Here is a 28,000-nt window from a genome sequence, read left to right on the forward strand (position 1 = left end):
CCCTCTGAATCATTTATCAGTTTTCAGATATTTTTACATGCTTCACTTCAAAATTTGGTTTTGTTTTTCTTGATACTGATACAAAAAATATACAGAACTCTCAGTTTAGACGGTAACGTGATAGCATTTTGACTGTAGGCCATTTGTAATCATAATCAAACCCTGATTAAGTGCTTTTTGACCCATATTTTGGTCCAGCATTCATTATTTTCCTTTACAAATGTCTACTTTTCATTCCATCACAGATTAATCCTCTCACTTTGTGGAAGGATTCAATCTCCCGGGGCAGCTTGTCTCAGATTGGATGTCAGCTGCGGGAGACAGATGCACTCGTCGCAACTTTTATGGATGCATTACCTTTTATGTCCATCTAAACATTAATTTTTCTTGCTCGTGTAATGAAACAGGACAGGCCTTCGTTCACCGATTCCCCGTGAAAATTGGAGCTTTCAGGATCTTTGTAAGATAAATACCTGCGACCTCAAGCCTCATCTTCGACGGAATATATTTTCCCAGGATTATTTGGGCATGCTTTTATTTATTTTTTATATATTTTTTTTCCTGAGCAAATATGGGTTGTGAAAAATATCAAAGTGTGTTATTTGCCTCCACCAAACTCCAGAACATCAAAGACTCCCCCTCCAGTCCCACAAGAACCGAAGAACCTCGGGTTTTTTACCCGCGCAGCTTCATCTGTCTTCCATCTCAGCTTTGCTTGAGCTCAAAAGGCAAAAGCCTCTAATGATACGAGCTGCAAGATGGAGAGGCTGCTGCCAACAAAACAGGGAAGGAAAGGGAGAAAAAGGAAGATGAGCAACCAAACAGACACATTTTGGGTGATGATTGACATCGCTGCATCTCTTTATTATTCCTGTGATGTTCGTCCAGATTCGCAGTTCGCCCAGAAACCGTGGCATCACACTTTGGCTGATGCAGCAATCTGGTGTTGTGCGCCTCTCTGCCTGCCAACCACCTGGCTTGAAGACGCATAATCAGCCTCTCAGTCAATCACTCCTCACACGGCCGATGGCGTAGGACGGGTGTCGGAGGAAGTACGGCAGACACGCACGGGCTGCGTGTCCGACTCTGACACCTTACACCTTGCTCCCCCTGCATTCCTGATAAGCCTCCGTTGTTCCAGCAGCGCGCCCATTTGCATTATGCAGGAGAGACGGAGAAAAGCAACATGGCAGCTGGGTCTGAGATTTCGCGCTTGTTTTAGTGAGAATCTCCTCTCCTGTGAATTTATTCATTAATATAAAACCTGTGCGATGTTAGCGAGGAGTTACTATGGTGATTATTATTCATTTATGACACAGGATTTATTTGAGTAGCTACCTGGACCGAACAACAGCGCAGCCTCTCTGTGAGAGCTGGTTGTTTCCAAGACATCATTTGGAGTTACGTAACCAGCCATGGATGTCCTACATGGCTCGTCATGTATATTGCAGGAACCTAAAAAGCAGGCTCTCCACTCCACTGCACTGAGGGGCTCCTATATTTTTCATCTCTGATTAAAAGGAACCAGAGGACTCCATCACCGTGCTCCAGAGGAGAGGAATAATTGACAGACTCCATCATCCAACAAGAGAATTGTTTTTTGACTTACCAGAAAAAAACACTTCTTACACTGAGAATCCATTTAATTACACACAGCAAGTTACATATTTATGCTATTACAATGAATTAATAAAGTGATTTAAATAAAAAAAATTGGGTTGGTCAATTTAGAGGTAAATAGAGAAAAACATTTGAAAGCAATCAAGTTTTTTAGTGTTTGTGGTTCAATAAAGATATTTGCTGGTGAAGAGATAAAGTATTTATGCTGTTTTTTGTTTATTCTTATTTTCATTTTATTATTTTGGTTTTGTTTTCTGGCACTTAAATGTTTTAGATCAACCAAATTCAACTAAGTGAAAAACATAATCTGAGTAAATACAAAGCCGAGCATTTTTCAAATAATTTCATTTATTGAGGGGGAAAAAACGATTCAAACCAACCTGACCTGGAATGAAAAGGTTCACAGTTAATTCTGGTTAAATGATGCCTACATTTTTATTTTATTTTATTTCCGTTTCAATAGCCCCACCAAGGACTAATACCATAATTGTAGATTCAAGAAATCAAAACCTGTCTGACCATGAAGCAGGGTGAAATCTCAAAAGGCAACACATCATTGTTCCTCAATTCAAAGAAATTCAAGACCGGATGAGAAAGAAAGCCGTTAGCTTACATGTTAATGTAAGCTAAGATGTAAGCTGTTAGCTAATGTAAGCTAATGGCTTACATCTTTTGTGTGCTTAAATGCTTCACCGGTGTAAAGGGAATCGCAGACAGATGTGATATAAATCATGTGGTGTGAACTCAGGGAGGAGATAAGGGTCGGTTTCTAAGCTAGCTGTTCACAACTTTTGTAAAAACCGCCGTCTATGAGCCCCAAACAGGTGTGCTACCTCCACAGACAAATTAGCTCCACTAAAACAAGAAGAAACCATGAATAAACTGGCAAAGGCAACTTTGGAAAACAATTTCAGTTTCAATACTCCCTCCCTCACTTCTGTCGTCCATCATGGCACCTAGAATGATTTACTGACGTTGTTGCAAAGGATCAATACAAGTTTTTATTAGCAGGGCCCTCAATATTATCAAACGTTTTGTGTAGATCAATGATGTGTAAAAAGTTAGAATCATAGTAAAACAGCATATTTACAACTTTATGCTCACAAACAACACCCGCTGTTGCTTTAGGGGCGCTATCAGTCATTGCTGTGAATTTAACCATGTTGTTATTCCCCAGCTTTCTATTGTTTATTTTCTTGCAGTCAAGTTTCTGCATAAAGCTGAAGTCCTGCTGCTGAAAACAATCGACTTGGCTGTTACGTTTGGTTCGATGTCATTATTGATGGTAAGTTTCTTTCTGTGTTAGACAGTCTTTGGGTCCAGCAGGGACTTTTGTGTCAAATGTATTTCTGTTTTGAAGAGCAGTTTAAAAGATGATTGTGATATATCTGGTTTCACATTTTTAGGATTTTTAGGTTTTCTGTGTCTAAAATGTAATTATCATTATTGGTAAATTAAGTCTAATTGTGATGTAAATTCTCTGTCATTTGAATGAGGGCAGATTAATTTGCAGTTTAATATAAGTTAGTTTGAACCTGGTCTCTATTTGACTGCAGCTATCTACTGAAGAAAAGCATTTAAGAAAAATGATTCAAAGTTGTGAAATGCTAAATTTCTCAAGCTTTTAAAACTTGGTAATAACATTTAAACTGATCCATAAAATTTAAGTGTTTAGACTATCTACTTCAATATGCCTTTTGATTTTTTCCATCTCTGCTGTCGACTCATATCTTTCATGTGTGCTTGAAGAAAAAGATATAGAATTTAAGTGCTTGAGGCTTTAAATACTCTTACATTTCCCTTTACGCCCTAGATTAACATCACATGAAAAATATTCCAAAATGGAAGAATTACTTAAATGCAATACAAACCCTCATAAAAAATAAATCTATTGGAAGTAACATTTTATCTCAGAGAGACTCATAATGGGGAAACAAAACTCTTTAGTCTGGTTCTAATTTAGAAAAAAAACTAATTTTTCATAAAAAGTTTTGTTGCTAGGATGAGTTATTTCCGCATATTGGAATTGATTTATTTTGCAAATCTAATGGAAATACTTTTTGTCATCACACAAGTCACAACTTGATGTTACTACTGATGGAAACCACAAAGAAGACGACAGGAAGTGGCTGCATGGTTTTTAATGACTTATTTTATGAATTTTAATTGTGTCTCTTATTTAATGGAAACACCAGAATTGCAAAATTGTATTTTTTCTTTTACGTTAGTGGAATATTGACAAAGTTTTTCCACACATTTGTAAGGTAAACACAGCTAGTCACCAAAAACAGGGAAAGAAAGGAGGGGCAAATATTTTTTGCAGCATTGCAGTGAGCTATCGGTTTTAATGATGCAATGTTCCCCAATATGAATATTAAGGTTCAGTTGTTGGTGAGTTACTACTCTTTGTGTCACCTTTACTCTATAAACGCTCTGATCCATTCAAGCAGAGATGAAAAGGAAGATCTTGCTTTTCTTCTTCTTCTGTCCTCAGCTGGAGAAGTTGCCTCAGCGTCAAGGATTGAATTTGGCCCCAAGGGAGACCAAAATTAAACCAATCAATACAATTAGATTGTTTTTCTACGCCGCATCGAGCGCATTAATCTGGCATGTAAACTCATTCAGCAAGTTGGATGCTTTATTCAGGAGTCAAGAAGAGTAATTTCAGGCTTTGTGTGTTAAATATTGAAAGCAGTCGCTGAATTCTCCTCAGAGGTCTTCCTAATGATGCTCTCTTGGAACTGATACAATTGGCAAATGATTATTGATTTCAACACCGGAGGAGGCTGGCTGGCTTTCAGAGCAACTCTCTGCCAGGTTGCAGTCTCTAGATTTTCTAGCTAAAACCAAACATGTATGTTATTTGAGGAGTTGTCTCACATTTGTCTTTATAAAGCTCAGCAGCGTGCCGTTACGTGTTAAAGGAGCATATTGCAGCCTCCTTCACACCAAGGGCGGTTTTTAAATTCTCATCACTTTTCTGACTGAGAGATGAGAGAGTGAGAGGGTGAAACCCTGGAAACCGACGACAGTTACACCAAATTACAAGCATACAAAGACAAACAGGCGACATTAACTCTTAACGCTCTCAGCCTCAGGCCAAACTAATAACGCCACAATTGAATCAGCTCTAAATAAATGATGGTGCTGTAGTTTAATAACGCGTCATCTGCTTTTGTGACAGCATTAGATCTGGCGGCGCAATAAATAACCATCCAGTAGGTTCAACGTAAAGGCCATTTATGAGAAGCAAAAAGACATCCAAATTTTCTTTATTTGTCTTTAAACTAATAGTTTTTGGTCTCTTTGGACACTCAGTCTAAAACCAAGCACCACCAAGAGGCTGTAGTGAGAAGTGTAGAAATAATATGCTGGATAAACCACCGACAAGTCCTACAAGTCACAAAAATTACATTTAATTGCCAGTTTTGTTAAACAATTTTATTACATTAATAAATCGCTGCAACCACTACAACTTCCTGAAAGGAAGACATCTTATGGATAGAAATGTAAAAATCAACATAAGAATACATGCGTTTGTGTAAAAAGATACCTCCAAACATTTAGACAGATTTTTATTATTTGAACATAAAAAAGTTCAACTTCAGGTCAGTTTCCTGCCTTCGCAACTTTCATTTAGTATCTGTGTGGGTATCAATTAATTTTTTTGCCACTAAGTAAATTAAGCAGTCACAAAAATACTTAGATATTACATATAATTACTTTTCATTGTATATTATTTTTCCCCAAAACAATATTATGCAATATTCTCATGTATTGTTGTTCTGATACCCATTTGGATCAGTTTACTCTAAATAATTTGGCAGATTATTAAGCCTGACGTAATCAAAAGTGACTTCTTGCTGGCAGTTCTACCTGACAGGCACAAATTCAAGTCAGTAAAAAACATCACCAACAAAAAGTTGGGAACAGAATAACTAAAACTGCAAAGTTTTGAAATGACCAGCATCGAAAAGGATTCAAAGTTGTGTCAGAGAGAAGTCTACAGTAATAACTACTGCATGTATTGGTGTTTACCCACAACGTTAGCACACTGCAGCCACCAGGCACTCAAGATAACGTCCTGATTTAGTCCCCAAAATCAATTTAAAGCCGTTTTTCATCTCCCTGCTGAAATCAACCCTCCTTAACTTTATAAAAATACAGTTCAAGTCCAGTATTTTACCTGCTGAAGAAAAGCTAAGCAAATATTGTCAAGATACCAGTGTCTGTTTATGTGCAGAAGTGGGGTTCTGTGGTGTTGCTGTAAGCAGTCAGTGTCTTAAATATAGTAGGTATTCCCTGATCCATGAGGACCCATGTGACAGCCAGTCTGATCTAAAGAGGTTTTTTGAGAGACATTTTTGATACTGGAGTTGTTTGAAAATGACTGAATCTGTTTCGAGCAGAAAGTTTAATAAATTACCAGTTTGATTCTCCAAACAGAATCCTTTCTGCCTTCTTAAACCAACTCTCATCTCAAAATATTTAACTGAACACTACATTATTGCTGTTTGGCTGTTTACCCAAGAGCAGAAATAAGGACGCCTGTGGTTTGTTTTGCTCAAACTGTCTCCACTCTGTATGTTAATGCACATTAAGCTATATTTGCTGTTCGAACGATTAAAAAAAGCAGTTGTAAATGTTTTGGAGGGAGTCTCAAATAGTTGTGGATTTTAGCTATTTGCTGTGCTTAAACATTTCTCATAATGAATCATAAACCAACACAGCCTTTCACATAAATCCCTGCTGACTTTTAACCATTTAATCTAAAGTAAAATCCAGAGGTAGGAGGTTCTTCAAGGTGGCTGAATGTCCTGTCAAAACCAATTTGCAAGGATTTATTTGCGTTTTTTTTAAGACATGAGTTTCCTCTAAAAGTTTTGTTTTTCTCTGTTCTGTTTCTCACATTTTCAAACATAATTTGAGTCAGAAAATAATACTTGGGGAACCCAGGGCTGTAAAAATGTAAGGCTCAAATTTAGCCTTAAATGTAAGGGTTTAGGGCTTAGCGTGAACTGCTAGCTTAACAGATATCCATCCATCCATCCATCCATTATCTGAACACCCTTCTTCCCTAATGGGGTCGGGAGGGTTGCTGGTGCCTATCTCCAGCTGCGTCCCGGGCGAGAGGCGGGGTCACCCTGGACAGGTCGCCAGTCTGTCGCAGGCTTAACAGATAGCTAGCTTGATTGTTGTTTACTCCTAAAAATGTTTAAACAACCAGCATGGGGGTTCTTGGCATGAACCAAATGGGCAGTTGCTCATAATGTATTGTATGCAGTTGCCTACAATAATGGAAAATTGTGTATGTTAAACTAAGTTAACCCAATTGTTACTTTAATACAGTGTTTCTTGATTCCGGTCCTCACACCTGCCTGCTCTGCATGCTTCAGGTGTTTCCCTGCTGCCACACACCTGCATTGAATCTATGATTTACAGCCTTCTGCAATACTTGATGTCTGCAGAAGAGGTAATGCAATATTTTGGCTCAGCTGTTGTGAAATAGAGGCAAAATAATAATAGAGGCACATCTAAAATATGCAGAACAGGGGGCCTGAGGACTGGAATTGCCTCACCTGTCATCATGGAAAAATAATATATAATGATAAAATTATTTATACTACTATTTTCACCTTGTGGTTTTGTACTATAGAGTACGTATTTTTTATGTAGCTTAACAAATTCTGATTATTTTTTCTTAAAAATTGCTGAATGTTCGAATTTTCCCATTCAAACGCTCGGAAGTGCAGCGAACTGAGCCTCACCTGGAATTGATCAACCTCTGGCTAACTGCACTGGCTGCCAATCTATGAGAGCATGTTCTTCCTGTCTGCACGTCGCCAATAAAATGGTTAAAAAACATTTATATAAAATTTCATAGGCAGTTCTCTTGCCTCATGGCAGGGGGCGCTCGTGATCCAGACATTGTGACTCCACAACTGCAGAGTAAGAGACAGTAGCAGCGAGCTAGCCATACAGTAAAGTCAAGTGCAGCGATATATTTATAGTTTTCTCCTCTTACCACAGCAATCAAACAGACTGAATGTTCTGCTCTTTGTGTGGGAAATATTTGAGTGTTTTCTTGTTTTGTTTTGGGGTTTTTTTGTGCTGTTGTCAGTCGCTATGGCAACGAGTCTGCACTGCGCTAATACAGAGAGCGAGAAAGAAGTGGTTTTGAGTTGTACTTCAACGGCTTTTCCCTTTGCTGCGGAGCACAGCACGAAATTAATAATATCTACATGTCCAAGTTCGATTGAGTTAACGGAATTAGCTATGCATGACGTAGTGTTTTTCTCCTCCAGCGTTGTCCGCATGCGCAAAATTTCCTTATGTAAACAATAACATGCAAGGGGTCTATATTTGTAAATATGATTATGATTAAGTCAGTGCCTCACAAGCTATGAACCTCACCGCACGTCATTCTTTGTGTGTGTGTGTGTGTGTGTGTGTGTGTGTGTGTGTATATATATAGTTTATTATGTTTACAAGGAAACCATGATGTTTTTGTTTAAACTTTTGAAATATGCCGACAGTAAATGTTACTGCTCATAAAGTTACTGAAAAGTTATGTTAAGATGCATATCTTTTATTTCTCTGATCCAAATGATCAAATGGTTGCTTTAGTAAAAAATTTTAAAAATTAGAACAATGCTATAAATATTGCACCCCTATTTTTTACCCTCAGACCTAAGCTGAAGGCAGCTTGGTTAAGTGCTTGCCTTAAGTATTCCCGGCCTGTCAAAGTCGATCAGGTTAAATAAAAAGCTCCAAACTCTTCGCTGCAAACCCCAAACTATGAAACATGAAAGCAGACACTACAGCCGGCTGCAGACGGCCCCGTTTTTGTTGCTCAACTCATGTTGAAGGCTGTTAAAAAAAAAAAAAAAAAAAAAAAAAAAAAAAAAAGTGCAGCACTGAGGGACAAAATGTGACACAAATGAATACAGTAGAGAGGAGATTCATTTGCATGTGAGCCGATTTACTTTGAGAGGGCGAATAAGCAATACTTATCATTCATACAAAAACGTGTTTTACTTTGGAGGAATGTGCAAACAAAGCTTTAATAGAGGATGCCTTCACATGCTCTCTGAGAACTCTACATTTACAAAGAAAAATACACATCCAAGAGTAGCACTTCTACATACTCATTGAATCTGCTTGCATAGTTGGGTGCATGCATAAGCAATGTATCATGCAACAACTGCCATACACTTGGAGAACTATGAACTCTTCTCTGCCTCTGTTAACACAGTGGTGCTGAACTACTCTCAAGCTAAAAATGTGCACAAGCTGTGATGAAGAGAGGATGTGCTGACTAAAACACACCATAGCGCTCGCTCTATGTACAGTTATGGTGTTCAACAGAGCCATCCCAGCTGTCTTTGGATGTGTTGTTCTGTTGCGTGAGGTGGTGTTGATTTATTTTTTTGTGTGGTTGTTCTTTACATTAACCCTGTGTTGATCTGAGAGGAATGTTCTGAGATGTCTGGCAGTTTGAAGAGGCGGATGCTCATGACAATCATGGGCATCTCAGGTCAGTTTCAGCAGCCAGCAGAGGTGGCGACAGATGAGATGTCTGAGCAGAAATGGGTAGAGCTGGGCGATAAATACATTCTGTCCATTCATCAAATTTTAGGTTTTAAGAGGATAAAATTTTTGGAAAATCTGTGTTTTTTCCCACCACTGCCTTCCTTGGGAATCCATAGTTAAGAGTAATGTTAGCAGCCATTTTGTTTGACAACTTCTATTTATTTGGACTTTGAATTCAGGTCATGTCTACGATAAAATATACATGTCCAAGTTTGATTGGACATGTAACATTATAAGCTTTTTACTTATTAAAACAACTTTTTCTCATATTTTTGATGTTCTTCTAGCAAAATTGCTCCTTTATATTTCCAATATTCTGACTATATTCTCATAATTAAACAAAAATTCTCATAAACTCGCTCTAATTTTCCGTCGTACAACTCGTAGAAGGGATGACTGAAATAAAAAGCCACTTTATGAAAATGTTTTCTGTCTTTTTTAGAAAATAAAGTGAGAAAGAATTTATTGAAATTGTATCTGGAACGCGAAAAATTGGGTATTTCTAAGCTGTATCGCCCAGCCCTACTTACTGGTTACCACCTGTAAACGAAGCATTAAGAGCCGCTGCAAACCCAGCTTTCTGATTGGTCAACATCTGTGGCGCCTCTTCTCAGCCTCTCAACGATTTTTGGCTGGACGGAAAAATAAAACGCATCTTAAAGGCTGCTGCAGAGTTTCTACACCAAAGAGCATATGTAAACAGTAGTTCAGGTTAAATAGGCTTAGTTGTGTTTTTACTTAAAATTACAGGTTCAGTGCTTAGTAAATATCAATATATTCAATTACAAATTTCTGCAAGTTTAACGGTTTTGGGTAAATATTTCTACTGATTATCTGAGGCACTGATGTCTGTTGTTGACGTATGGCTCTCGATACTGAAGGAGAGCAGTACAAAGTGATTTCAGAAAATTATTCACTGCATCAGCATGTTGAAAATCTCCATAAACCTCCTTTGGTGGCGAACATGTTTCAGCCATTGTGTCTGCTTTCCTTCGTGTGCAAAGTCACTTTTCACTTTCAGCTCCGACGGAGACGTTCCTCTCCCAACAGTGCTACAGACAGAACAAGGCAATCATTTCCATACATGTCCATGCGTATTTACAATACACTGTAATATTATTTAAAATCAATGCAATCCATACAAAGTGCTTTAGTTTAAAATCCATTCCTAAATAAATTTTCAGGGACGCGTCCTCTACGGCAGCTGGTATTCAGTGAGCGCTGAAAAGTTTTAAAAGATGTTTGACGGAGGGTAAGGAAAGGAAAACTCCTCAAAGCTGCACCAGAAAGACTTATCAGACTTTTAAGGAATCACTTGGACCTCTGGCTACTTTGTGAGGAATTGATTGGGATCTTCCTGGACTGCAGTGTCTTTTTAGCCGCCTCTTTCTTTGCCGGGTCCTTCATGGCAGCTGGAGACGAGGTTTGCGTTTCAGGGAGCTTGGATTTTGCAGAGGGCAGCAGAGAGTTTTTAGCTGCACCGGATACTTTAGAGGATTCCTTATCTTTGGCTGAACTGTGCAGTTCTGAACCCGCATTCTGAACTTTCTTGCTTGCTGCACGCTGGGTTGTGTCCCCGCCACTTTCTTCTGAGATTGCTTTTGCGTCCGATTTCGCGGTCTCGCCTGGTTTGCGGTTCTCCTTGGGTCTCAGAGCGGTTTTGAAGAAGGACAGACCTTTGTCTTCCGTCTTGCTGGTCCCTCGTGGTCCCCTTGATGACGGAGCTGAACTGGTGGAGGAAACCCCAACGCTTGAGGATCTGAGGCTAGTCATAGAGGAGCTGCTGCTGGAGCTCCGGCCCGCTGGCCTCTCCTCCACAGCTCTACCTGACCTGCCTTCAGCTCGACTCGCCGCACTCAGCCTGGAGGAAGCCCCCCCATGGCTGACCTTCCTATCCGACACGGCACTCGCCCGCGAAGACTCCCGACTAGTGCTTCTGTCTGCTACTCGAGTCCTTTCCCCAGCTGAGTTTTTCTCGCTCCCCTCTCTAGTTGATGCCCTCTTCTGGGGCTGTGAGGTCTGTGGAGAGCCGCTCTTCCTCTGCTGCGCTTCAGGATGTAATGACTCTGTGGTCTGTGAAGATGTTTTCTTGGAAGGTGTTGCTGTTCTTGAGGAACCTCCCTTGCTTGTTTTAGGCGGCGCAGAGCTTTTGTCCTTGGGGTTTGACGCAGATACTGCGCTCTTGGACTGAGTTCGAGACGGCGACTTGTCGATGGCTGGAGACGCAGGGGAAAGGGAGCTGGAGGACGTTGAGGAAGTGGGAGGCCGTTTCCTGGGACTTCTTTCACCGTCCAACCCGGTCTTGCCTGAGGTCCTTTTGATGCCAACACTTTCTGCACTCCCATTTCTTTGCTTCACCTCCTTTGGGGGTATTCCATGTCGAGGACTTACCTGCTCTGCGTTATTGTTTTCCCCTGTTGGGTTCGAGCTCCTCTGCTCTGCCTGTACCACAGACTTGAAGCGCCCCTGCTCTATTAGCCTCTTAGTTCCCACATTAGTGTCCAATGCAGCGAGGGCTGACTTCCCTCCAGACATTTTCTCTGGCTTAGGTGAACCGGTGAAACTCGGGGTTGTCGGCTGGATATCAACCACCTCTCCGATCCGTTCCAGAGTCGGAGAGGAATGAGACTCCAGGGAGAAGCGTGAGGGAGAGTTGGAGCGGAGCTGGAGCTTGGCTGAGTGAGACCAGGATGGCTTTGTGCCATTTTCACTCAGAACAAGAGGGCTGGCAATAGACGATCGTGACGAGAACGTTTGCCTCTGCATGCCTCTGACGGCTGGTCGGGTCGAAAGGCCTGCATGGTGAAAACACAACCGTCAAATTTCGGTTTATAGAAACACAATGCTCAGAAGCATCAGAGATGTGTCCAGAGAAAGTCTGGGCTCCTCACCATCGTCCTCACTCCGTTCCCCGGCGAACTCGGCGGACTCGGACAGAGATGCCAGAGAGGTGCGTCTGGAGGATCCAGACGAGGCCTGGCTGGGAGGACGGCTTCCCATCAGCCGACTGATCCAGTGCTCACACAGAGAAGAGCTGGTGGAACCTGAAGGTCAAAGCAGACAGCGAATAAAACCAAATAAAAAAATAACATGTAAAATTTGGATTTTCTTCTACTTTTCCGTTGGAAGAGTTAAGGCCCCAGCATGGTGTCGATGTGCAAGTTTCCATTAACCATAAAATTTAAATTTAAATTCGCCAATTTTGAAAATACTTTTTTGGCATATCAAAATAGATGTACTTCGCAAAACTGCAATGGAAACACTTTTCGCATCGCACTGGTCAAGTGATCAACAACTAGATGTTACTACTGCCAAAAACCACAAAGAAGACAACAGGAAGTACTTAGAGGATGATGGTTTGTTTTGTTTGCAGCTAACGATTATTTTAGTAATCATTTAACCAATCGATTACTGGCAGATAAAAAAACTGGCACGTTCTACAGGTTTTTCATTTAACTACTTAAGCATTTTTATGCAAGATTACAAATGCGTGAAAAATAACAAGTAATTAAGTTACCTTTTAAAATAAGAAAATAAACATTTTATTACCTAAAATACAATAACAGAATTAATTTAATGAACACTTGATCAATTGTAGTACTTATGTGAAAGATTCAGCCATTTCTGCTTGTACCATACAGTGTAGTGATAACCTGTTATTATTTGGTTTAACTGTTTAATAATTGGAGATATATATATATATATATATATATATATATATATATATATATATATATATATATATATATATATATATATATATATATATATATATATATATATATATATATATATACACATATATATATATTTTTTTTTTCACAGAATTTGAACTGGTTGAAACTAAAATTCTGTCACTTTGAGGAGTTTTTTTTTATTAGAACATATTTACAGACAATGGTGTTTTTATCTTTAATGCAAAGGTGTTTTATTTTTTTGAACAACTTTGGTTTAATTACTGCTCTGACTGTGTTGTTGTTTTAGCAAATGTCCTTTTTTATGAGTCTCTGTGCTCCAGTTTCAACAATTAACCGTTGGCTAAATTAGTTAATGATTATTTCAGCAATCGATGGATCATGATTCAACCCTAAAAACAGCTGACTTAGTTGCGATTCCACATTTTGCCAGGATTTTTTATGCAGTTGCATTGAAATAACTGTGCAGCAGAGCCTGTTTCATTCAGTCAGTTCAGTATTTATATCAGAAAGTTTCAGCCTCGCTTGATGGAACGAGATCTTTCTACAAGTTACCTCCAACTGAGCTGTTGGCAGACCAGGACGGGATGGTTGCTCGTCTTTGATAAAACAGGATGTAACCCGTCTGCTTGCACACATCGTCTTCAGAAATGGGATGAACGTCACTGTCGTCGAAGCAATACCACTGGCCATCAATGGAGTTCTTACAGTAAGCTGCAAGCCGCAAAGAAGGAAGATGTTTTATACAAAATGGAGTCACTGAAGCCATCGCTGCGGCCCGGCCGCGCCTACCTGTGTAGTGCCCCCCCTGCATGGTGCCGTGATGGTTGCACACGGCGTACAGGTCGTACAGGTAGTCCTCAGGGTCCCGGCCCATGCCGTAGGGCCGTCTCCACGGCGACCAGTGGGACGGGAGACTCCAGCTGCTCTGGCTCCTCTTCACCATGTGTGGCGCCATGTCCATGCCTGTGAGAGGGAACTTCACCATGTTCTGCATCTTCACGCGCCGATCTCCATCCTGACAGACACAAACGTGAACAATAATTTTAAACAACTACCTGTCTTAAATGCAAGTCAGCACCGGGTTCATATATTCATTGACTCAGATGTGTTGGTTGGACGTCCTGACAGATCTGAGCGACATATTTGGAGTTGCCTTGACTCTCGTTAGTCTTGGGATGCAGGGACAGTAGAGTTAGTCCTGGTTCTGGTAGGCTTCATGGCATTCTCACCTACAACATCTTTTTGTCCTGGATCAGAGATAAAACTCCTTCCAAAACATCTTGGCCAAACTCGTCCTTTGGAATAATTCACCTGCTCTCTTCACTCTGTTAAAGGGCAGTTTTCACGTATTTGGACTCCTTATCTCCGTATCACAAATTCTGCTGTTGCATCCATACTAAAAGCATTGTGACCATGAATATATGTATATGTAGGTGTTTGTGTTGCACCCTGTCTTAACTGTGTACATCTATGTTGAGCTGAGCCTAATTTTTGCTTTGTCTGTTCTGATATTAATATGTGTATCGGTGCCGATGTTGAGAAAGAATCTGGATTGGGTATTGTGACAATGTGTCTGATCTATAAGGGTAGATCTACACTGGCTCCCTGTAGCTCCGAGAACAAACTGTTGTATCCAGAACCAGAACAAAACAGTGAGAAGCAGCATTCAGCTTCTATGCATCTCAAATATGGAACAAACTTCCTGAAAACTGCAAAACAGCCAAAACACTGAGTTCTTGTAAATCTGTACTAAAATCCCAGTTGGTTAGAATTACTTTTGAGACATTATTGATAAAATATTCATCAACATTTTGACATGTAATGACAAAATTTTGAAAAATGTAGCTTCAATTGTTGATTTATTTTGTTTTTATGATGTAAATACCGTGTTGCTGAAATGTGCTATACAAATAGACTTGATTGATTGATTGATCTATTTAATCTAATTCTGTGCTCTTTGCTCTGATTTAACGTCATGCTTTATTATTATTAAGAATTCCTAACTGCACTTTCTGAGCCATTTGAAAGAAAATTTGTCAGTTTATTATTTTTTTCTTACATATTTGACCAAACTAGTCAACTTAGTTTTTGCCAGTTTTTAAAAAAAAAATTATTTTCCATTGGTTGTTCTACTTCTAATTGAACTGACTGAACAAATTAAAGTTGTTTTGAAAAGGTTTGGCCAAGCTTGTGAAGCTGTGGGTGCAAAGTGTGCTGTACTGGCAAAGAATTGGTAAATAAATATGTAATTCAGCCCATTTATGTCTGTTTAAAAAAAAAATGCTGTTTTTATGTATCTGATTGGTATCGGCTGATACTCAGATATTGGCATTGGAAGTGAAATCAATCTGTCTTCCAGAGATGTGTGTACCTGTCTGAAGCGCTTGAGGTGAAGTATAAGGATGTCTGGCAGCGTCCACAGACTCAGCTTGATGCTGCCCTGCTGCAGCTGCTTGCAGTGTGGACATCTCCACGCATCATCCGGGGCAAGCTGGAGGTCAGGTAAAATATTTCGTAAATATCTCACACTTTCAATGAACACACGCAAAAAGACTCGGATAAACTTCAGTTGATTTGGAGTGAAGCTCCTTGTTAACATTGAATTCTTCTTACACCTATTTAAATCCCATTTATTCAAGTCTGGACTGGCTAAAAGTCCATGATAGCGCATTAGCTTATTATGCAAACTGATTTCTCTGAAACCTTCCAGATCGCTCAGGTTTTCTGGTTCTGGTTCTTATCTGCATCCAGAACCAGAACTAAACATGGAGAAGCAGATTTCAGCTTCTATGCTCTACAAATCTGGCACAAACTTCCAGAAAACTGAAAAACAGCCAAAACACCGAGTTCCTTTAAATGTAGTCTGAGATCCCACCTGGTTAAAGTTGCTTTTGAACCATAACAAATGAAATACTGACCAATATTTTGATGTGTAATGATGGAACTTGGAAAAATTTAATGTTTCTTTGAGTTTTTAGGATGTGAAGCACTTTGAAATGCCTTGTTACTGAAATGTGTTTTACAAATAAACTTGATTGATTTTCAAAATATTTTAAAAGAATCAAACATTTTCCTTCAATCACACGTTTTTGGTTTGGTCTGTTTTGACAAAATGGTACGTAGTTGAAGGGTGTGAAGACTTATTTTAATCCAGTCTTCTTTAATTTCTCTCACTGATTGATCGATTGACTAAAATACCCTTAAGAATTGAGTGTGTGTGTGTGTGTGTGTGTGTGTGTGTGTGCGTGTGTCCGAACCAGGTTTTTGTATCTTCGTGGGGACCTATTTCTGTCTGCAATACGGAGTCGTGGGGACCACTGCTCTTTGTGGGGACCACTGCTCTTTGTGGGGACCACTGCTCTTTGTGGGGACCACTGCTCTTTGTGGGGACATTTCCTTGAGCCCCCAAAGGGGGGAATGCTGTTTATGGGATAGGGGTTAGATTGAGGACTAGCGTATGAATTGAGTTTTAGGTTTGTGATGGATAGAGTTAGTCTATAAAAAATGAATGGAAGTCTATGAGATGAGAAAATACGAGTGTGTGTGTGTGTGTGTGTGTGCGTGTGTGTTTGTGTGTGTGTTTGTGTGTGTCTTGTGATGGGCTGGAGAACCGTCCATGATGAATGATGGATTACATTAATATTCAACACTCATTTCTAATTTAAAAAATAAAATAAAATAATTTCTCTTTTTCTTCCATTTTCCCAACTGTGTCCTACTTTGTGCTGCTCTGCTACATAAAATCCCAATAAACACGTGTAAGTCAACGTGACAAAACGTGGAAAAGTTCAGTGGCTAAGAATAGTTTTGAGAGGCACTGTCTGTACTCATCGGTACCGTCCCGGCGGTGAACCGGGCCAGCCCGCCCTACCTGCTCCTCTTTGGTGTACAACTGTAAGCACTGGGCCAGGGAACAGGTCTGCGGCTGCAGATGCTGCTCCTTCACCTGACGCACGCTCTCCGCATCCGGGATGTACTCATCCTCCGTCCTCTTGAACAGACTGCGGGGGTGGCACAGCAGAGTCACACAGGGACCGCGCAGATCAGTCAGGAGGCGTGGCGCCTCACACACACACACACACACACGCACACACACACACACACATCTGCTCGCTGCTTAATGAGGAGTGTGTTTGCCACTTACTAGTCTTTTGTCTCCTTGTCCCATTCGACAACAATCTTGACATGAGGTGGACCGCCTGGGCCGCAGGACTTGAAAGCCCTGATGGAAAATAGTTTTTATGTTAATACTGTATCCTCCCCTGCTAAAAACAATTCAACAAATTTATGTTTTATTACAGAAGTAGAGAAGCGTTTAACTGCCAGAGTGGTGAAATAAATACAGGAGCAGCATCTCGTTAAAACGTTAACGAGATGCTGCTCCTGTATTTATTTTCCAGCTCTGGCAGTAAAGTGCTTCCGTACAGTAGCTTTAGCTCAAACTCAAAAATGGAAGAAAATTAAATTTTTATTTTAAAAGCAGTGAAATTCACACAATAATTCACCACTTACTGCCTAAATTCACTTGCAATCATTTAGTTTTTATTTCTGCTACTATAATATTATTGTATTTATAATATTCAAATTATGAATTTGAATATTATAAATACAACTTATATAAATTTAAGTAGTAAGCAAGAAAATAAAGTTAAGAGATTAATGTGACCGCTAGATGGGAGTACAGTTCAAGCATCACATGCATTAATCAGTGAGATAAACAGGTTTTCAAGTTTATATTCAGAGAGGTGTTTGTTGTTGTTTTGTTTTTGCTTTTTCTTTGTTTACAAGTGATTAAGAAATAATTGTTTTTTGGAGGTAAATTTATGGATGACATCTCAAACAATTCCTATAAGATACACAGAAGGGTTTAATTTTGAAAGTATCTAAACATTTTTATATAGTAATTCATTTTGTAGGAGTTTCGGTGGCATACAAATATAAAGTTATAGATCCATTTCTGTTATCCAGTCTCCAAAAAGAGGGAAAAACCTATGAAAATAGCTGTATATGTGTAAATGTACTATTTCCCTGGGAATCGATGTAATTAATAACGACAGAACAGAATTAAAAGTATTGTTTTGCAAGGTGTTTTTGAATTTCCAGTGCTGTGCAACATTTCTCCCGCCAGCCTTTGTTTCATTTCCATTCAAGAAGACAGATTTGACTGATTTTAATCTTTTGAGGTTGTTTCCATCAACAGTTATTTTCTTTTTCACTGAAAGTTTTGCTGCTTTTTATTTGTGTTTATTTTACTTTTTGTGTTTTAAATCAAATCCATGCACCAACCTCAAAACTTAAAATCAGTGAATCCACTTGACATCTTAATCTTTTCCAAGTTATGAACTATTTAATACACTGCTGCCCCCCTGTGGTGGTGGATGGTATTACCTCTCCACAGACGGATGGCAGAGCGGCTGCTCCTCTTGAGGCAGTAGGTATGTGATTCCCACCACTCCCACCACACGCAAAGTGAAGGGCCCCACCTGCAGGAAGTCAAAGGAACTGCAACATTAAAGCAGCACAAACACAAGCATTTAATATCTAAATGGATTTACTTGAAAAATGGCGCCAGGACGCAAAAGATGCCGCATCTTCTCCAGAATTTCTGTCTGCAGCGTGTCCCATGTCACTGTGCGCTCCAAGTAGAGGATAAAGGGATTCCCAAACCTGCAGGCATCATGAGAACAACGAGGTTTAGAAAGCTTGGAGCGGATTGGCTGAAGTTGTGACCCAGAGGTGACGGGTGCAGGACCTGCGCCCCTGCTGTCCGGCGCAGGCCCGGTTGCACACCAGCAGCACGATCTTCTCCGTCTGGCCGCTGTTCTTGTTGGGGCTCGGAGGCGGCGTGCTGGGCTCTGGGATCTGACCGGAGATCCTGTTGTTGTCCGTTGCGTACTTCAGGTTGTTCTGATTGAGGTTTGCATGTGGGCTCCCTGAAAGCAGCACACAACAAAACGCACTGTAAAAAATATTTCACAGCTCCATCTATAATTTCTCCTTTTTTTTGTTTCGTATTTCATTACAGAAAAGCTACAAATTTAAAGGCTTAAATTTTTGTGGGTTCATGAGATTTCTGATTTGACATTTTTGTATTTTTTTTAAACACACATTAACATAAAAGTAGGTGTAAAACAATGCTCTTCAGCTAAAAATGAGCAAAATGTTTATTATGTTAAAAGTTAAGCATTTTAAGCAAAATAACAGTTTGTTCATGGCAGTGACATCATTAGCTCATCACTGCTGTATTCAAGTTTATATTTAAAATACCAAAAAATATAGTGTGTATAATATATGTATATATATATGATATATACACATATAGACATTTTGCTCTGAATCTACATCCGTCTGGGGCCTCCATGCTGAAAAACATTGCAAAGATCAAAAGTAAATTATATGTTGGAATGGCCTAGTCAAAGTTCAGACCCAATCAGAGCTAATTTGCAAAGAAGCAGAAGCATAAACGTCAATGTCTAGATGTGAAAAGCTGGTAGAGACCGGGGAAGACTTGTGTTTTTAAGAAGTATTGGCTCTGGAAGGCCGAGTAAAAATCTATGCCACACTTTTCAGATTTATGTTAACTTCACATTCCTTCAGAACTACACACCACTTTGTCACATAAAATCCCAAAATGTGATCAAATTCAAGGTTGGAACGATTAATTGGATTAATCGTGAGTAGTGAAATAATCGTCAACAACTTCAGTAATCGATTAATCGTTAACTGGAGTATTCAGACTGAAAAAGTCCAATTGCTGCCACAACAACATACACAGAGCAGTGATGGAGCCGAAAAAATACGTTCTGTATTTAAGATGAAAATAAAAATTTCTGTATATTTAAATATAATCTACATTAAACTCCTCAAGTGGCAGTTGCAGCTTCACCTGGTTCAAAATCTGAAGTTCAAAAAATCTAGTTTTAAGTACCTTTTATTAATCAATTAATGTCAAAATTAGTATTAACACTAAGTGAAGCAGGACGGGTCAAACCTTTTACATGTTGATGTTGAAATAATGTTGGTCAAATATAGACTAAACAAATGTTTATCTTCTTATTTAAAAAAGAAACCGAATGTTTTACTTCCACTTTCAAATATATTCCTAAAGTTGCATAAGGTAGGCGTAAGTGTTTTTTTAATCAAATTAACTGATTAATCGTCAGAATAGTCGATTAATCGTTAGCCGCAGCTTTAGTATGAATACTTCTTGCATTCGCAGAAATGCACCTGATGTGGTCCCACCCCGTTTGGACCGGATCTGCTCCGGCCTGAACAGCTCAGGCGTCTCGAAAGCGAAGATGGAGTCACTCTCCTGAATGATCTCCAGGTCTTCGTCGTCGTCGCAGAAGGAGCGGTGAAAGCCATCGAAGTACATCTCAGTGAGGACGATCTGCTCAGTGACAGGAGACACAAACAGCGTGTGAGCTGAAGAGGCGCAGTCACCGATAATACATCAAACACCGCCGGACGTCTAATAATAACATCTAATCCTCATTTCTCTAACGTCACGCCGCGCTTTCAGCAGCACATATTTCTGAAATCCTCTTATTTTTGACAGAATAACGGCGGTAAAGTGGCCCAAAGGAGGTGGTACCTGTTGGGCGGGAATCTTGGTCTCCTGAGCCACAGCTTGCCGCAGTCTGGACACGGTGCCCGACAGCGGCACGGCCACCCCGACCCGCATGCAGTGAGAACACTTCCCCTGGTACACCACCGTCACGTACAGAGGCCTGCAGGACACAGGCAGACGTTGGGAGTCATAAAGCTTCGTCTAAATGTAGCTTTTCCCTGCCGTGGTCTGCTGGATTTTACAGAAGAACGTTTATTTTACTGAAGAGGATTCAGCCTACTGAGAGACAGAGATTTTACTGTCCGAATTCTGAATTATTTTAGAAAAACAAAACAAAAACTCTGACTTTTTCTTCCTCAATTAAGACTTTTTTTATTTAAGAAAAAAGAATTGTGGTAATAATGTTAGCATTTTGACTTAAATCTCAAAATCAAGATTTTTATTAGGAACAAAAAAGAACCTTAAACTCTGAATTGTTTCTTTCTTTTTGATTCTAACTTTCTTAGAAAAAAAAAAATCTGACTTTCTTCTTAGAGTACTGAGATTAAAGTCAGAATATTAGGGGGTTTCAGTGACCCTCCTCCTCTTCTGTGGAATTGGGCTTTCCTTTCAGGATCAGAACCGGCCTGGTTCTGTCTCGTTTCCAGTCCAGCTGCAGAGTGTCCTTACCGGGTGTGAGGTACTGGGATTGGCAGTGAGATGCAGAGGAAAGGATCGAACGTGTTGCTCTGTTTCTGGCAGTGAGGACAAGTCAGGGAAGACCTGAAGAGTCACACAGGAGAACCAGAACAGATCCGGTCAGCTTTATGAAGCACCGGGACAAATTACCTGAATTTTTTTACAAATAACTATTTTTACACCTTTTTCTCCTCTGTATCTGAAAAATAGTGTTAATAACCCATTTGGCCACCATATTCCCCTTTTTATCTGGTAATAATTTCTACCAAACAAATGGTTTAGTTATCTTATTGAAATTGTTGGCATCCCAATAATTAACAGAGTTTTAGCCAGAAATCTGGCAGTTCACCAGCTGCCCCATCATGTTTTTGTGTTAAAAAGTGTTAAGTTGACAGAAAATTTTGGAAATAAAACATCAACTACAAATAAAATACAGAACTGAACTAAATAAAATGTGTTTCCTGTAGACTGTATATGTAAAAACATGTAAAAATCATTAAAGAGAACAATGCTTAGCCTGGTGGGGGGCAAGTAAAGCCTGGTGACCCGCCAGGCTAACAATGCTCTGGGGGAAACCCTTAGTAATATGCTGGAGTTGTTGTTTTTTTATTGTAGTATTTTTTTTACATCTTTCTTTCAGTTCCTTTGAGCAGAGCAACGTTTAACCCTTATCTGCTTAAAGATGTCACCAACGACACATTTTTACAGTAACTCTGAAATACTTTGCGCTAGCTGAACAATTCAAACGGTTTCTGGAAGGGGACACGTTGTACTTTCCAGCCGATATTCAGTTATTACAGTAATTTCACTCCCTTCGTAGCAGGAAGTGTGTTTTTCTACGGTTTACTCTGATGAAATACGGTAAATTGTTAAATAAATAACTTGCTGGATGTTGACAGTTCCAGTGGTTATGGAGAAACAGGCAAATATATCTTACTCAAAGGACATTTAAAGAACGTCGTACAATTAAAATAAGCAAAAGTATCCAGGCGGAGATTTGAAACTTAGGGCATAAAGAGTTAATAAATAGTAAAAAGTGAGGATTTCACCTGTATTGAGCCTGAAACAGTTCCTGAACAAAAGATCCAGGCGCTGGCAGCGGAGATCCTTCAGGAACGGCTTCCTCCTCTACTGGCGGCTGCCACACAGCGCAGAACCGGTTCAGTTTAATTCCTCTGTAGATTCTGCAGCATCACATGCAGCCTGAAAGCGCGCTCACCTTGCTGGGGGGTCTGCTGTCCGGGTGGATGATCTGGTTGAGGTCTTCGTGGACTCTGTCGAGCAGCCAGAGGAGGAACTCCTGGGCGTCGTGTTGGGAGTTCCCTCTGAACTGCAGGGCGCTCTTCGACACCACGTTCTGCAGGCGGCAGTAAGAGAAACAACCCGCCGTTTACACAAGCTGCTTTCCTGCTCTGCGACCCGCTGGGGCTCCTGTGACTTTGTGCCATCATGAAATATTCAGAGAGTCTGACCGGGGCGGCAATCAGCACAACCTCAAAGGTCAGCAGAGCTCCAGAAAAACCTTTTAATGAAACGACAACGAACTGAAACTTCACACTGCAAAAACACAAAACCTTACCAAACATTTCTGGTCTGCCTGAAGTAGGACAAAACTAACTTACTAGTGACATTTAAGCAAAATAAAGGAGTGTTTTAGGTCAATAATTCATTGATATTAATTTAAAAAAAGTTCTAGTTCCACTGGCAGATTATTTCACTTGGATCAAAACATTTTCTCTTGTTATGAGGTTAAGTAGATGTTACAAAATAAATAAATCAAATAAGAGAAATAATTTACCAGTGGAGCATGTACTTAAAAAAAATCATTTTAAAGAATTATTGTCTTAATACAAGCACCTATGTTTTCTGAATAGTTACTTATAAATATAAATAAAAAAATGACACAACATTCAAATAAATGCAGGTTCTAATGCAGCTTATTTACTAAGTAGTAAATAATTTTAATATAGTAAATTATTAAAATTGGTGCTTAGTAGTTTTAATTTAATTAAAGCTAGATCTAAACATTTTGGATCTATATCCAAAAGTGTCATTAGTTATCGAATAATGCCAAGTTGACACTTCTAATGTACTTTTAATTCAACTTTCAGTGCAACTTTGCATTAAAAGTTTCAGTCATAAACCTTTATGAAAACTCCTTCATGTTCATGTCAGTCTTATGCAGAGCATAAAGTTACCATTTTGTCTTATTTCAAGTGTACTAAGATATTTGAACTAGAAACTAGACAACTAAACCAACAGCAGTCTGTCGCCCAGACCGGTCACCTCTTTTGTTTTTCTTTGGTGTGATGCTAACCAATCAAATGTGAAATGTTGGAGAAGTAAACACTGAATGTGTTAGCAAAGCTCTTCTCTGGGACGATCCTATTTACTGCTGAGGTAAAAACAAATAACTAAGAGCCTCAGCAGGAGAGGACAGGCTTTACTTCTGTGGCTCCTCCACTAAACCTGGCGCTAAGGAAAAGGTCTGCAAAGAAAAAATATAACATAAACACCAATTTCAAATTAAGATTATAGAGAATTTGCCTTAAATTTAAATGTAATAGTGACTTTATGGGATCTGGTGCCGGTTCCACTGGCAGATTTTTACACTTATAACACAACGTTCCCAGGTTATGAGTAGAATATAACTGGGTTGCTAGGTAACGGGCTGGGCTTGGCTAGGGTTGCTAGGTAACAGCTCCAGTAGAACTAGAACTTTTTCATTAATATTAAGGAATTGATGACTTAAAACAAGCTCATATTTCTTGCTGAAAAGCTACTTGTAAGTTAGTTTTGTCTTATTTCAAGTGTTCTAAGATATTTGCTCCAGAAATTAGACAGAAATAGATGTTGTGTTTCTGCAGCGTGCGTTCCTGCTGGATCGTATCAGAATCCAGTGACTGTTGAGTGACAAACTGACATGAACTAGACGTGATTCGGTCGACTGATTCAGGTGTCTTCAGAACTGATATGGATTGAAACGTTGCAGGACGGCGACAGCAGAGAACCGGTTCTGGTTTGTGGTGTAAGACAAGCTGGTGGTACAGAAAGTCCAAAATACCAAAAACAGAGAACCTAAAAATACAAATCCTACTAACCTGACTATGGAGATATTGCAAACTAAGTCTCATTTTCTTTTTGGCTCTCCATATTCAGAGCCTTTGCCTTTAACAATAAAGAAATCCTGATATCCAGTCAGGCTGTTTATACCCTGACTGGCAACCAAGGTAGAAAAATAAGAGGAAAAAAGGTCCAAAAATAGTAAGACTGTCAGGACTAAAGCTGATGCTCAATGACCCTTTTCAGTTTAGCTTTTCTTCTGATCTTTTTTGGGCTTTTGAAAGAAAATAGGCTGCAGGACTGAAAGGAATATGCCCATGATGAGCAAAGCTTTGATTTCTGAAATGTTTTTAAAGTGAATAACTGCGGCTCAGGGACATGGCTGAACAAAACACCTGGCCTTTATAAAGCAAATGCATCACTCTTTGGAGATTGACTTTTATTGTGTTGTTGTTCATGTTTTTCCTGCAATAAAGCTGCAAGATTCCGGAAATAACAACTTTAGTCCTGCAGCTTGCTGAAGATTTTTGGATTTTTAAGAGAAAAGTGTTCAAATTCTCCAGCTTGAACATTAAATAAAGACTTAAATAAAACTCTATAAAACACTTTAAACCAACTCCACACTGCTGCTCAAAAGAACTCTCAGTTTACTTTTTTAGCAAAGTAAAATTATTAAAATTGGTGCTTAATAGTTTTAATTTAATTAAAGCTACATCTAAACATTTGGGTGTCCAAAAGTGCGGTAAGAGGGCCATTAACAGCCCTTGGCATGATTTTGATTTTGACAGGTAACAAATTAAAACTTTTTAGGTTCAAAACAAATTATTACACTTTTATTAACCAGACTTTTTTCTTCAAGTTTAATGTCACTGTTAGTAGAACCACAAACATTCAATGAATTATTATTTAAAGGCAGATTTGGACACGTCTGTTCTTTAAACTCATGGCTAAATACGGCAAGGGAGAGGGACAAAATTCCAGTTATTGTTGCACAGCTGCAAGTTGTTCAACCCCAAATATTTAGTAAACTGCAAACCTTAAATCCTTCTGTTCACTGCATTAAAATATTACAGGTTAGCACTTAAAACTGAAAGAAGAAAAAGGCAGGAGTGGGAACTATTTCCCAGAATGCTTAGCGGCGTGTTTTTTGTATCCTGAGATGAAGAGCGTTACTTTGATGTGACTCTGGTGTTATTAAGGCAAATGTTTATTTTTATGCAGCTGACAGTTTGCAAAGCTTGAGGATAATGTCCTGATCACACTGAATGTTTCTGAGCTCAATTCATTCAGATGTTCAATAAAATTCATCATCAGATCAGAAATTTGGTTCATGTGATTTGAAACAAGAAGTTAAATTATTCTACAGTAAAATAAGTTATTTTAACTTGATATTGTGACTAAAATAATAGAGAAATGTGTATCTTTAACTGGGTGAGGAGAGCTTTTTTTCTTGCATTTTGTGAAATAATTATTTGGTTTAAATTGCAGCATTAAGTTAAAACTCACAATTCAAGATTAATAAACTTAATAAACAATGTTTAGATAAATTGTCTCTTGTTAAATCAACTTTATGAACTTTAATTTCTGAGTTAAAACCAAAATTAATTTTCTTATTGACTTAAATGTAATTTTTAAGGCAGCAGGTGAACTTTTATTTTTAAATTAAACCATCATTAAATGTTTGGCAGTGTGGTGTTGATGTTCTTATAACAGGAAAATGATCCCAAATCTAAATATTCTTCCTGGATATTTCTTGAAAGTACTTGAAAAGTATTCTGATTTTTAAAACAAAACCCTTATTTTGGAAACTTTTGAGGATATTGTAATAATGCCAACACCGCAGGTGTAGTCCCGCCAAACGGGGTTTATTAGAATAAAGTATGAGCTGCTATTTCGGAGGCTGCAGCTCACGCCTCTAACAGAACTAGCACGCTCACTGATAGCTTCACTGCTAAACTCCCCTCTGAACTCTCTCCACTTCCGGTCCTGGAACTCCCGCTCCACCGATCCCCCGCCCACATGACAGACTTATCACATGTGAGTGGGAGCCAGCAGAGTCAGACAGGGGAAGGCTTAACACTACATATAACAAAACGGGTCACAATGCAACTTACAACAAACACAAACAACTATATGGAACCCAGCAGAACTAAAACACAGAATCGTTACAATATTTTGCTACTATTATCAGAACAACACTTTTAAAACTTTCTGGAAACGCCCCTGCATTTTCCCCAAAGTTTACCTTGAAGTCCCTGCTGTGCTGCGGTGTGTACTCGAAGGTCCAGAGAGCCCGGACCAGCCCGGACAGCTGCTCCGTCACCTCTCCCGCCTCCTGCGGCTGGCTGCTCCCCTTCTTCTGGACCAGCGGCGCCCCGTTGGGCTTCGCCTTCTCGCTGCTGCCGCTGCTCGCCTCTCCCCCCCGGAACTGCTCCAAAGCCAGGTACTCCGCGAACAGCTCCGTGTTGCTCAGGCACTGCAGGATGGCGTTCATGAAGCAGGTGTTGCCGTGGTTCTTGAGCCCGGCGACACCGGGCACCTTGTCCCCGAAGGGGAAACCCCCGCAGTCGCTGTCGTCGGACGGGACGGAGCCTCCGGTGGTGCTCGGTATCAAAGCCGCCTCGTCCTTCTCGTCGTCGGCGGCCTGCTCGTCGGTTCCGAAGTGGGAGAGAGTGGACAGGGTCCGGAGGACTCTGTTCATGAAGCTCCCCACGGATCGGACCGAACTCCTCCGGAACAGCTTCTTGCTGAAGGATTTCTTCTCCTTGCTGCTGACCACCTTAGACATGATGGCTCGTCCTGCTGCTGCGCCTTAATTGCAGAAAGGTTTCCCCGCTGTGCGCTCACAACATCTTCTCTCCATCACTTTGTTCTGGACGAGGCCCGGGCATATTTCACAGAAACATAAAGGCCCCGCAGTTCTGGAGAACCCGATGAGAACCGATTCAGCCCACTGGCAGCAGCGGCGCGTCGGATCGCATAAACAGCCAACTGTCGGGGTATTTGGTGTTAAAGCCGGGACTGAACGCAGCCGTCAGCAACTCCAGCCGGTAAATAAGCACCTGTGCCATTGTTAAGGCACAACATCGGACTGCTGGAGTTCCTGTCGGACATTTCCATCTACAGCAGCCTCAATCAGAGTGCCGAGCGGAATGCCTCATCATTTATTAACCCGCAGCTCCACCCTGTTAAAGGTGGACTATTTCCTCCGGATTCAGGTCCATTATGTGCGTTTTTCTTTTTTAAAATTATGGTTTAGAAAACATTTACCCTAAATTACCTCCACAGCGGTCCAATCACAGGCGGCTTCCCTGCCAAACTAGGGAAGCCCCGGACCGGAGCGACACAGCCCGCTGCTCCCTGACGAGTGACCGCGGAGAGGCATCGCTTCCCGGGCCAGGAGTGGAGATTATCGGCCTTGTCCCCATCCGAAAGTTGTCCCCCGCTCTTTCCGCCCGTGCAGTGTTTGTCTTCGGTTGAATGCGCCTTATTTCCGCCTCCGGATGGGCTCCATTGCGAGGCCGCTGCTCCCCGTCTCCATCATCAGTTTGTAGGCAGAGATACTGCGGGCGGGCAGGGCGGTAACGGCTGACGTCAGGCCCAAACACTGGTCCATGTTGGAGGAGAGCAGGTCCAGCAGCATGTGATGCTGATGATGCTCCATCCTCCCGGACAGAGCCGAGCAGCAGCCAGCTGCTTCCAGAGGAAAACATCCGAACATCTGGACCTGCTCAGCAAAACATCCCGGGAGAAACACGAAGCTTCTCATCGTTTACTC

The 28,000-nt window shown here is 40.3% G+C and overlaps 1 protein-coding gene and 1 long non-coding RNA gene across 2 annotated transcripts; one reads left to right on the forward strand and one right to left on the reverse strand.

Moving 5' to 3' along the window:
• Positions 1-2,826: 2,826 nt before the first annotated feature.
• LOC122823627 lies at positions 2,827-20,557 on the forward strand. Its single transcript, XR_006369366.1, has 4 exons — positions 2,827-2,905; positions 15,271-15,413; positions 20,131-20,331; positions 20,470-20,557. It is a non-coding gene; the product is annotated as an uncharacterized LOC122823627 (long non-coding RNA).
• Positions 8,659-27,999, reverse strand: LOC122823624 (ubiquitin carboxyl-terminal hydrolase 31-like). The gene is made up of 16 exons (XM_044103440.1): positions 26,468-27,999; positions 22,379-22,516; positions 22,209-22,297; positions 21,151-21,243; positions 20,506-20,641; positions 20,139-20,301; positions 18,664-18,844; positions 18,467-18,578; positions 18,300-18,394; positions 17,056-17,133; positions 16,783-16,912; positions 15,283-15,402; positions 13,701-13,926; positions 13,464-13,622; positions 12,105-12,257; positions 8,659-12,008 (listed from the first exon to the last, which is right to left on the reverse strand). Exons 1-16 carry the CDS (start codon positions 27,008-27,010, stop codon positions 10,525-10,527), a joined length of 3,900 nt encoding a protein of 1,299 aa, XP_043959375.1. The 5' UTR covers positions 27,011-27,999; the 3' UTR covers positions 8,659-10,524.
• Between the last annotated feature and the right edge of the window lies 1 nt (position 28,000).

The sequence above is a fragment of the Gambusia affinis genome, linkage group LG20 (genome assembly GCF_019740435.1).
Source record: "Gambusia affinis linkage group LG20, SWU_Gaff_1.0, whole genome shotgun sequence".
NCBI lineage: Eukaryota > Metazoa > Chordata > Actinopteri > Cyprinodontiformes > Poeciliidae > Gambusia > Gambusia affinis.